The 12,109-nt window shown below is 35.7% G+C and overlaps 1 protein-coding gene across 3 annotated transcripts in view; it reads left to right on the top strand.

The window, feature by feature from the left end:
* FER (FER tyrosine kinase) overlaps window positions 1–12,109 on the top strand; it is a 459,241-nt gene that overhangs the window by 276,023 nt on the left and 171,109 nt on the right. For all 3 annotated transcript variants that reach the window (XM_075541367.1, XM_075541368.1, XM_075541366.1), the window contains one exon: window positions 6,183–6,239. In XM_075541367.1, the coding sequence (XP_075397482.1) occupies window positions 6,183–6,239 (57 nt within the window). The remainder of the gene's footprint in view (window positions 1–6,182; window positions 6,240–12,109) is intronic.

Below are 12,109 nucleotides of genomic sequence, written 5' to 3' on the forward strand. Positions count from 1 at the left end.
TTGTTTTGTTTTTCATCTCTAGTTTTATAAAATCTATATCCCTATGGTTCTTTTTAATAATTTCAATATGTATTACTGAAATGGTCGATTTTTATTTGTTTCTAAAAAAGTTGTAATTGCTGACACATTTTCATATTTCAAAAATGTCAGATAATTCTAATCTCATCTCAGTGTTGGCATCAGTGATTTCTCATGCAAATTTAGTTGTCCTGGTCCTTGGTATGATGACATATTATTTGTGTCTTGTTTTGTTTGGTACAGTGGTCCTTTTGTCTTTTATGTTAGGAGACTGTTGTTCCTGCTTCATTCTCAGATTATTAAACAAGGAGTTTAGCATGTGATTCTTGGATTATATTTATGGACTCTGGTACAAATAGCTATTTAATTTTCAGGACTCTGTTGGTGCTATTTTTGGCTTGCTTTGTTTCTACGGCATTGCCTGGGCTCTCACACTCCATATAGTGCATCTAAGCCCTAGACAGGGAATACACAAAAATCTCCAACTGTAAGGAAGGACGTCTCCGGCCCTTTGAAACAACGCAATTCCCTGTGTCAGGGAATAAACACTTTGCTGGGTTAGATGTGTGCTGTGGCAGGATCCTCCCTCTCAGTGCTCCATGGTTGCCCTTCAGATTCTGGACTAGGGGCATGCAGGAACAGAGACCTTCCCAGAACAGATTATTTGCTGTAGCTGTGTCCCTCTTTCCATTGCTGCATATTCATCCAAGTGCTTCCCATTGGCAAAGTATTAATCCCTTGAGGACAACAGGCTTCACAGGCTGGGCTGTTTGTTGTACTGAGCTTCCTCTTGTTCATGCTTTTGTGATAGCTCAGTATTTCTTGGTGGGGGAGGTGGTCTCAGAGCCAACAGAGAAAGAGCTAACTCTCTGACTACTCCTCTTAAAAGTGGTGCTGAGCTCACCTGGTGTTGTCATTGGGATTCACATGCTGTCTGAAGAAGGAATAGGTAGACCTATATGGATTATTGTCTTCTGTTACTAGTTTGGAGATGCTAAGTGGGTTGACATCTTTTGTGTGGTGGGAGGACATAAGACACACACTTCCTTATGCTGGTCCAGATAAGAACTCAGAGCACGGGGAATCCAGAACAGATAAACCCCTCACGACCAATAAGGGGAGGAGCTATACTAGAAGGGTAAGGTGGGGGAGGGGCGAGTAATGGGGAACCGATCACAATGATCGACATATGGGCCCCCTCCCAGGGGGACAGACGACAGAAAAGTGGGTGAAATGAGATAGTGGTCAGTGTAAGACATTTTTAAAAATTAATAAATTATCAAGGGGACGTAGGGGAACGAGGGGGAAAAATGAGTTGATGTCAGGCTCAAGTAGAAAGAAAATGTTGTGGAAAAGATGATGACAATATGTACAGATGTATGTGACATAATGGATATATGTATAGATTGTGATAAGAGCTGTAAGAGCCCCCAATAAAATTTTCTAATTAATTAATAAATTAAAAGAAGAATTTTAAAAACAAATTGTTATTGAAAATCGGGTGAAGGAATTTTTGATGCAAATATCTGATACTGCAAAAGTCTGCATTATTAACTGTAATAATTAAAGATAAGCAGTAACCTATGGGGAAAATTGTTTTGCATATATGTTTATTATATTTTACTCTTTTAAGCCCATTTATAATCCAGTTTATTTTTTTAAACACAAAACACCTACCTTTAAAGTAGGAATTATTATTTTGACCTTGCATTAGTACTCACTCTCAGTCCTAATTTCTTAAATGTCATTATTATGTTAAGCTATATTTATGGAGATTACCCATGGTATATTTTTAAATCTTAAAGTAAGGTGTGAAAAAAATTGGAGACGCTTGATTATGAACGAGGTTGTTACAGTTATGTACTTACCATATAATTTGAATTTTATGGCTCACCTTGAATTTAAATAAATTACAACTAGTCCCAAGTTACAAATGTCTGACTTCTGTACTACTCATGGTTATAAAATTGTGAGTACATCTCATTTGTAATAGCGAGTGGGTACCAGTTTGTGATGTGCACAAAACATTATTAGTGTGATTCTTACAGCAGTATTACCTTAAAGATGTTGTAGTGTGTCTGGAAGTACTTAATTTTTGTATGCCTAGGAAGGTATACTGCATACAATACACTATGTCAAACATTTGACAATCTGTCATTAGATATGAGTCATGCCTAACCATTGGAATTATGTACAAATTCAGCATCAACACAAATTTAGGAATGGAACTCTCTTGTAATCCAAGGACTACCTGTAAGAACCTTCTTCATATAAGGTCTGTTTAATCATTTCAGAATCTTTATGTTTTACCATATTTGTCTTTTAAACATTTACTACTTGTTTTTCCATTTACATTCCAAATCAAGTGAATCATTAAATTTTAGCAAATAAAAACCTATTACCGATGTCATAATTAGTGACATGTACTGAATTCATGGTATATTTATCTCATGAAAAATGAAGTAAAGTATTGGAAGATTGTAATGACAGTTTCTTTTTTTCTGAATATAATATGCTAAAGGCAGAAAGTTGGTGTAGATTGTTCATACTTTTCTTAAAACACTCATACTTGAACCATATATAAACACACATCCGCACAACCATGCACACAAACATAGATATATGCAATTACCACTACATATATTTCAGAACTATTTATAAATTATATACAAGACATTAGATGTCTTTCTTTAGAAATCCAGTCTTCAGGAAGAAAGGATTTTTGTCTTCAAAAATAATGTGCTATTATATCATAGAGAGTAGAGATACACATTTTGTACCCTCTGTACTAGAATTAATAGACATTAATTAGAACCAAGAGTCTTGTAAGAAGTATAACAATTCAAACTGAAATGGACTTACTTGATAAAGTGTGGTGTTCCCTATTAATGGGTTTTTGAGTGATTTCCAATTTGCCTAAAGTCGTAATTTTCATCTCCTGAGAGTACCAGTGCCAACAAATGCTGAGTGAATGGGTGACTAAATCAGTAGATGGGTAGATGGATGATGGGTAGATGGATGATGGGTGAGTATGGATGGGAACAACCAGGGCAGAAAGCTGCATGGGATGATTTCCCTCTGGGTTTCTTTGGTGCTTTTATTGCAGTAGAGTCAGAGGGCTCCATCAACAGCAAAACAGCCTCAGTGGTGCACTTTAAGAGAGAGGCAACATACTTAGCATAGATAAACAAACACCTATGAGTAATTTTTAAACCTTACAGATTTATATCTATTAATATATATTAATTATATTTTTCACTTTAATTTACTTAACAATTAAACTAGAATCACCCATTTTCTTTATTGAAGTGGGTGTAGCTGGTAGTACATTTCTACTCACATTCAATCAGTAGTTTGGAATCTACAGGGTTCCTTTATAATTTTTTTTAATACTCAATTATGTGACAGTTTGCAGAACAGATTTTACATTCAATAATTCATAGAGCTTTTCCTCCAACTCGCCCCGTCCAAATCCCACGGTGCCCTTCACCTACTCTGCCTGCCCCCGTGATAGCTTCTTCACTCCCTTCCTTTCTTCACCTTCTGCCTGTTGTCCTTAGGTAAGTGCTGCCCTTTTCATCTGAAAGGCTGCTTATTCTAACAGAGGGGTGATTCAGTTCCAGACCTGAAGGTGAATACAGGGTCTTGGAAGCTCTACCATCTATATATGACCAGTAAGCAGGCCTCTTTTACCATTTGAATTTATTCCACATTTTTCTCCCACTCTACCTAGGATCCTCTTAAGTGACCCTTTTCAGTGCAGTTAGTGGTGGTAACTAGGCACTTTCTAATTGTTCTGATCTCAGGACTTGGGTGACTGATGCTTGTATAGTTCCTTAGTGCATTTGATTAATCATTTTGATTTTGGATTGATGTTTTTTAATTTAACCACTCTTGATTCTTCTAAATAGGAAGAGACTAATAGATGACTACTCAAGAACTTTACGGAAATAGGATACAGGACATTATCTTTGTGATCTGTGTTATGGAAAGGTCCATAGATCAGGGGTTAGAGCACTGGTCTTGTGATCTGTATTATGCCAAATGACCTTGGTGTACCTGGACATTGTGGTCCTCTGCAGTATTCTTGTTGATGAAGGCAGCAAGATTTTCTCAACAGAATACAAACAATTTTGACATATTCTAAAGTCTTGATTGTAAAATACTACTGTTACATCCCATTATTAATATAAAAATAAATGATGGTCTACACTTGAAATGATGATAGTTGCCATCAAGCTGGCCCTTGATTCATGGTGACCCCATGGACAGTAGAAGCAATTACTGTGTGAACCTACACCACTCTTGTGATCAGTTGCATGTACTGTTATTGCATGCTGACAAATCAGTTCTTCATCGTGATCCTGTGTACAATAGAATGAAACACTGCCAGACCCTGTACTGTCCTTGAAATTGTTGTTTGGACCCATCATTGAAGCCACTTGTTGATCCAACCAAACCTGGTGTCATCAGACTGATTCTGACTCATAGCGACCATATAAGAAAGAATAGAACTGCTCTGGTTGGTTTCCAAGACTGTAAATCTTTATGAATCCAAACTGCCACATCTTTTTCCTCCAAATCTGCAGGTAGGTGCAAACCACTAACTTTCAGTTAGACACTTAAAATCTTGTTGCAAAAAGGGCCTTGTCTGTACTCTCCAAAACCCAAAACCAAACTCATTGCCATTAAATAGATGCCAATTCATGACAACTCGATATGGGGTTTCTTAGGATGTGAATCTTTCCAGCATCAGATAGCCTCTTCTTTCTCCTGCTGAACAGCTGTTCTGTCTGAACCACCAACCTTGCATTTATCAGTGCAACATTCACTTGCCAGGATTCTCTACTATAGGTACACTTACATATACACTAAACATTTTTTAAATAGAAGAATTACAGAAATATGTTTTTTACATGTATTAAATGCTTAACATTTGCTTTCCATCCCCTCTTTAAAAATGAAATCCATGGCTTACAGAGGCTACTCATGATCTCTTCCCCTGCAACATCTAATAGGATGCTACTTAGAAGGAATTAGATGTAGGACCCATTCTACTCTTGTGGGACTTTATTTAATATAAGTGATTATAAAAAAATTAGGGGCTTGGAGAGGATCCTATTAATCTAAACAAAAGGTCGCATTCTTCACTGCAAAAGTTAGGACATATGTTTTTGGAGAATATGAAAAGATAAGGTGAATTTTAACTTAAAGAAATGTAATAACTTGTTACAATTTATAATGTAAGTCATAACAGCAATTCAATCTGAATTTATAATGAAGGGAACTACAAAAGTTTAAATCATAAATGTGATTTTATGATTTCATTTCATTTTTCTTCCCATCTTCTTCCTCGCTATTTGTCTCTTGTTTCCTTTATCTCTCTCTCTCCCTGTCTGTTTGCTTCTCTCCTTCCTTCTTTCATTTTATTTTCACATGCCATGCCTTTCTAACATTATAGCATTGTGCAGTTTAGTGCCCAAGATTTTTAGACAATAAATTATTTTCTATGTAGCAATGATTTTTTTGAGCTCAGATCCTGGGGTGCTCTAGGGGATGCTTTATTATGCTGGCATGATCAAATCCGTGGTCTTCCGTGCCCTAGTGATACTGTAATTGATGTGTGTTGTTTTGATTTACTGTGGGAAATGACTTGGGAAAGATATGGGACTGCATGCAGTGTCCTAGACTGCTATAACTCATCGTCACTTTATATGTGGAAAACTCAGCCCCTAGGAATGTGAATTGTATTCCCTCCTTCCTTCTTTCATTTTATTTTCACATGCCTTCTCAAGCGAGAACTAGAAAATTTTGCATTGTAAAATAAAATCTCCTTATGCTTTTAGGACACAGTCTTTTATGAAATGGCAAATAATAAGGTAGCCTAAACTTTATGGCAGGGTAACGTGCATTCTATTCCCAGAGATACGATTATTTTGGAGGTTGAGAGTTCGGGTAGAAGTTTGTTGGAATATTGACTTTAATATCACATTGTGTGGTATCGTTTTAAAAATTTGTTTTACAGTTTTTTGAGGTTACAGTTTCTTAGTATGCTGATTTAATATTCTGAATGAAATAACACGTTTTCCCCACAGCCTCCTTGTCTTATTATAGGAAATTGACTTTCACTTGGACTAAATAAATGATCCTTTTGTATCATGTAGGATAAGAAGTGGATTCTCAATCATGAAGATGTCACATTGGGAGAATTGCTGGGCAAGGTGTGTAACCAATAAGCCAAATAACTAAAATTCTTTATATTGATTTTGAGCTCCATAGATACCTTCATTTTCTTTAAAGCTGTTTTTATGCTTGTAGTATACAGGAAGGCACTATTATTGAATAAGAGCCTCGATGGCATTGACATTGTACTCCTAACTGCAAGGTTGGTGGCTCAAAACCACCAGCCACCTCTTAAGAGAGTGATAAGATTATCTGCTCCAGTAAAGATTCACCACCTTGGAAACTGTATGCATAGGATTTATATGAATTGGAATCATCCTAACAGCAGTGGGTTTGATTATTTATTTTGTCCATTTGTTTAGTATTGATCATTGAGTGTTTCCCAACTCGTAGGCTATGCTAAAATATATGTAACCATAACAGAGGATTTTTGTCATTAACATTACTTAATCATTTGATCATAAATATTTATAATTTAGTTCCAATGGCCAAATATTAACCTCTTTATCAATTACTTCAGTAACTTTTTCCATAGGAAAATTAGAATTGAGTATGACTTTTCATGATGTTAAAATATATTGAAGTTATTTATGAAAACTCATCATACATGCATTTTTAATACCAGTACTGGACGTATTTAATTAAAGCTTAGCATCTTAAATAAGGAAATAGTAATTCATTACTTTTTGATTCAAATATTTGAGGGGGTACCAAAAAAAAAAAAAACTGGAGAAAACTCCAGTGGAGCTTTCATCGTATGTATTTTTCCCGTTATTCAAACATCAGGCAACTTGCTCTGAGTTAGTGCACCTAGTGGCATCACCTGGGAAGGTTGTCTGTGATTATAGTACATTTTTTGTAAAAGTAGTTTCACTCAAACCTGGTTTTTTTGATGACCAATTTAAGAGACAGTGTGTAGCTGTATAATTTTGTTTCCTGTTTGGGAAGAATGCCACAGAAACTTGTGATGTTGAATACAACTTACAAGTACAGCCTGATGGAAAAAAAACGCAAGTGTAAGAGTAGTTTTTTCATTTTAAAAGATGTGAAATGTCAATTGATGACAAACCTCATTCTAGATATCTGTCAGCTTCCCCAAAAGACAAAAAGGTAATTTTCGAGTTTGTTCCACCAGATCAGACTGACTGTTAATCAAGCTCTCGACTGAGAGCTTCTGAAAAGATTGTGTCATACTGTGCAACAAAAAAGTCCTGATTTGTGGCAGATGGGGGATTGGTTTTGCCACCACGACAGTGCACCTGCTCACACGGCCATCTTAATGTGCCAGTTTGGGGCAAAAAACAGCATGCCTATTTTACGCCACATACCGTGCTCACCTGACTTCACTCTGTGTGACTTCTTTTTGTTTCCACAAAAGCAGAGTAACCTGAAAGGACAGCAATTTGAGGATGAAGAAGAGGTGAATTAAAAAATTAGGGAGTTGATGTGAGCCGTCCAAACAATGAGTTTGAAAAATGTTTCCAAGTATGGAATCACAAATTTGACAAATGTATTAAGTATAATGGAGAGTAATTTGAAGATGATAAGGTTGTTTTGTTAAAAAAAAACAAACTTAAATGCATAGCTTTGAAAAAAAATTCCTTTTTATTTCCAAAATTCCATTGGTACCCCCTCGTATATAACCTTGAAAAATTGATGTTTTTCCTATTTAAAAAAATATTTGATATAGGTTGAGAAAGTAAATCCCTGTTGAAATAATCTACTTTCAGGATTGTATTTCATTGTTTAAACTATCTCTTCCAAGTGGGAATAGTAAATAGTTACTGCAAAGCAGAGTTTTAGTTGCTATGGCTGATATCAGTAGCTGCTGTGTTGTTTATCTACTCTATGTTGATCTCACTATGCTTAAGGAAATTCCTTTTTTTCACTACTCTAGGTTCAAAACTCAGTGGCAGTTATTGGGCTAAAAACAGTACAAATCAGTTAAATCTCTCTGAAAATACAATAAATTACAAAAGTAGACTCTTTACTAAAATAAGGAGAAAATATGTGGGCACAGATTGTTTTTCATGAAGGAAAATGTTTTCAGTTAAAAATAAATAGTTCAATTCTTTTGTTTAATTAATATGCAAAAAGGAAAGTTCTTTCAGGAGAATTTTAGGATTTCTCAGATTAGTGGGGATATTTCAAAGAATATTTTCTTTTTTTTTTTAAACATTTTATTAGGGGCTCATACAACTCTTATCACAATCGATACATACACATACATCAATTGTATAAAGCACATCTGCACATTCCCTGCCCCAATCATTCTCAAAGCATTTGCTCTCCACTTAAGCCCTTTGCATCAGGTCCTCTTTTTTTTCCTCCTCCCTCACCTCTCCCCCCTCCCTCATGTGCCCTTGGTAATTTATACATTATTATTTTGTCATATCTTGCCCTATCCGGAGTCTCCCTTCCCCCCCTTCTCTGCTGTCCATCTCCCAGGGAGGAGGTCACATGTGGATCCTTGTAATCAGTTCCCCATTTCCAACCCACTCACCCTACACTCTCCCAGCATCGCCCCTCACACCCCTGGTCCTGAAGGTATCATCCACCCTGGATTCCCTGTGCCTCCAGCTCCCATATGCACCATTGTACAACCTCTGCCCTATTCAGTCCTGCAAGGTAGAATTCGGATCATGGTAGTTGGGGGGAAGAAGCATCCAGGATCTGGGGGAAAGCTGTGTTCTTCAAAAGAATATTTTCTTAATGGCAAGGTAGGGACTAAATAATGTCCTTTTGAAAGTAAAAAATGTTGAAGATATTTTGTAGCTTAATTTTATTTAATATTTTAAGTAACCAAATTAACAAAATTTAGTTAATATTTTTACTACATTACTTAATAAATATTTATAGTATATGGTTTGAGAGCCCGTATTCATGCTTAGCCATTCTCCTTGTCCATAAGTCCTTTGGATGTTAGTAATAATGTAAGATAAACTCATGAGAAGTGACGTATTTATTCAGCACTGTTTTCCAAACAGACTGTACATATTTTATATGTACCAATCCTACTATCATCGAGTTAATGCCCACTCATAACAATCCTTCATAGGTTTTCTGAGACTAAATCCTTACAGGAGCAGACAACCTCATGTTTTTCCTACAGGAGGCGGGTGAATTCACTTGAGGTTAGCAGCCCAACGCCCAACACACAGCAATACAAGACCTCCTTGTACTTGATATATAGTTGACAACAAATATTCTCTTCATTTATCACATTTATTGAATGCTTACTCTATATCAGGTAGAAACTTGGCTTACATAATTGAACAAAGCAGACAAATGTTTTATGCTAATGGAACTTAGATCTCTTCTAAATTTTTATTATTACCAATAAGCAATAATAATAAATAGGTAAATGAGCTATTAGAGGGTACCTACTTCCATGAAATTAGGGGCTTAGCTGTGCCTTTGGTTGAGTGACAGTTATAAATCGGAAAATCTGTGTGCGCCTTATTAGAATGTTTACTTTTAAATAAAGACTTAAAGAAGGTAAGGCATTTAATCGTGTGTCTATTTAAGGAAGGCAGTTCTAGTCAGGCAGATGAGAAATAATGAAAAATTTATTTAAAAATCCAAAGAATATTCTGACTGTAACTGTGTAACAGAGGCAAATATGGTAGGAAATAAAGTCAGTGAGGTGGTGAGGGTATTGGGAGGGTGGAGACTTTTGAATGAAATGGTGAACTGATGGGCAATTTTGACCGGAGAAGTGACAAGATCTCAGTTTTAAAGAAGACCTCCTTGTTTGTTGTGTTGAGAAGAGTCTAGAGAGTTTGGAAAAGTAGGAAGGAGGCAGTTCCACTTATCTGCCTCACAGATGATGGTTATTAGATCAGCATGGTGGCAGATGGTGATAAAAAGTGATGAGTTCAGAATATATTTTTAAAGTTGAGACAACTTAATATCCTAATAGACTCTGTGGCACATGAGAGAAAGAAGGTGATCATATGTAAATTCTGCATTTGGGGGGCAAAATTATGAGTTCAATTTTGAATGTATTGGAAATGTTGAGAAAGCAATTAGATATCTAGTCTGAAGTTTAGAGGAGAATTCTAGTCAAGAGTACAGATTTGATAGTTACTAGTATATAGATGCTACTTAATGCCATTAGAATAGGTGGATTCAGTAAGGAACTAAGTTTGAGAAAGAAAAAAGGAAGAGTTGGAGTACACAGAATGTAATAGGGATTAGAGAGGGCAGTGATGAGCATTAACTAATGTCCAAGCCATAAGAACGACTGATATAAACAGGAGACATCATGGGATTTGTCCTCATAGACAAATGCGGTGATGAGGCTATGCCTATAGGGAGAGATGGGCGTCTCAGGCTTCCTCTTGATCTCTTCAGATGGAAAAGGGGTAGCCTAGATTAGCGCAGGCTTTTTCTGACCATTGGAGACATTCTCATGGACAACTGTTGACAGTTGAAATTCTCTTGGTTGTTGAGTGAATGATTAACTTTTTCAAATCTTGGTTTCTATATGGACGTTAAGGCAAATACCATTAGAATGCTGCAAAGGGGTGGTGAGGGTTCAGGAACAGGAGACAGAGTTTTGGGAAAATTAAGAAGAGTCTTTATGAAGGTGGGACATAAAAATTAAGGCAACATCTTGCCAAATCTTAAGTGGAATTATTTTTAATTAAGGAAAAAATATGGGAAAGGGTTGGCATAATATTTGCTATCACTGATATTTGAGTTCCAAATGCATGTAACAGTTGGAGGTGATAACGTGGAGCTCTTGTAGACCGTGAAGGTGACGGTGCATAGAAGGAGTTATATAATCACAGTTATCCCTGGGAAAAATCAGGGTGACAGTGCTGTTGGGACATGAATTGGAGGAATGAGGGACTAAAGATGGGAACAGCCCTGGTGAAAAATCCAGGTGCTGAATCAGAGTATCCCGTTTAAGGTAGATGGCTATTGTGGAGTTAAAATCTGAATGCTTATCTAGATAGAATGATGTTCTTAGCTACTATAAAGAGGAAACTAGACAAAGAAGTCTTGATGAGTTAGATAAGTTTTAGAAAAGTTGAATTAGAGAAGCTTTCAGAATCATGCAGGTAAGTAGAAGCCTGACAGTAGTCATATATATGAGTATTAGCTTCTGTCAGCTCTAATTTTGGTTTAATAAGAAATGATATGAAAATTATGCAAAAAAACTTCAAAATAACCTACAGGAAGAAAGAATGTGAAGTTCTTTTCCTTTTGTCTAATTTACAGTGAAATATTAATATGTTACTGCAAGAGAACTTTTAAAAGTTCATGTAAAAATCCCATTACCTTTCATTTTCCAGAAAACTTTTTGACGTCTCCAGATATGTTTTCCTTAAGTGAACTAGATCGTTGTTTTTAATAAATAATTTGTGGCTGAATATTAAATTTAATAAAAACAAATATAGAACATGGTTAATGAAATGCATTTTGAAAACAATGTTTAAATGATTTATTAATAACCAGTAGTTCAAAGTTTTGTAGATGCTACAGATTTAAGAGTTAAGTTGCTCTTGGAACACCAAATTTTACTAACTAGTAGACTCGTAATTAGGTTGCAATTTGCTCTCAACATTATCATTGAGGCTCATTATAAAATGTTCGCAAATTATGATTTTTGCTCCTGAAAAAATACATATTTGTATATTGAAAGACCTGAGAGAAATAATCAAAAATAACTATTGCATTGATTAGTTGTTGCTATTTATTTTCTTTCTAATATCTAAACATTATTTTCTTTCTAATATCTATAACATTTGTTTTGCATTTATCATAAAAGGAAAAAGAGATTGATGTCAAACTTCCTACCTTCATACATTCTCAGAATAGAAATCAGACATTTTATTTCAAAATCTAGCACTAGATGGAATGTAAGAGCTCTGACATGTAGGAAGTGGTTGTGTTTGAC

This window comes from Tenrec ecaudatus, chromosome 2 (genome assembly GCF_050624435.1).
Source record: "Tenrec ecaudatus isolate mTenEca1 chromosome 2, mTenEca1.hap1, whole genome shotgun sequence".
In the NCBI taxonomy this organism is placed as follows: domain Eukaryota; kingdom Metazoa; phylum Chordata; class Mammalia; order Afrosoricida; family Tenrecidae; genus Tenrec; species Tenrec ecaudatus.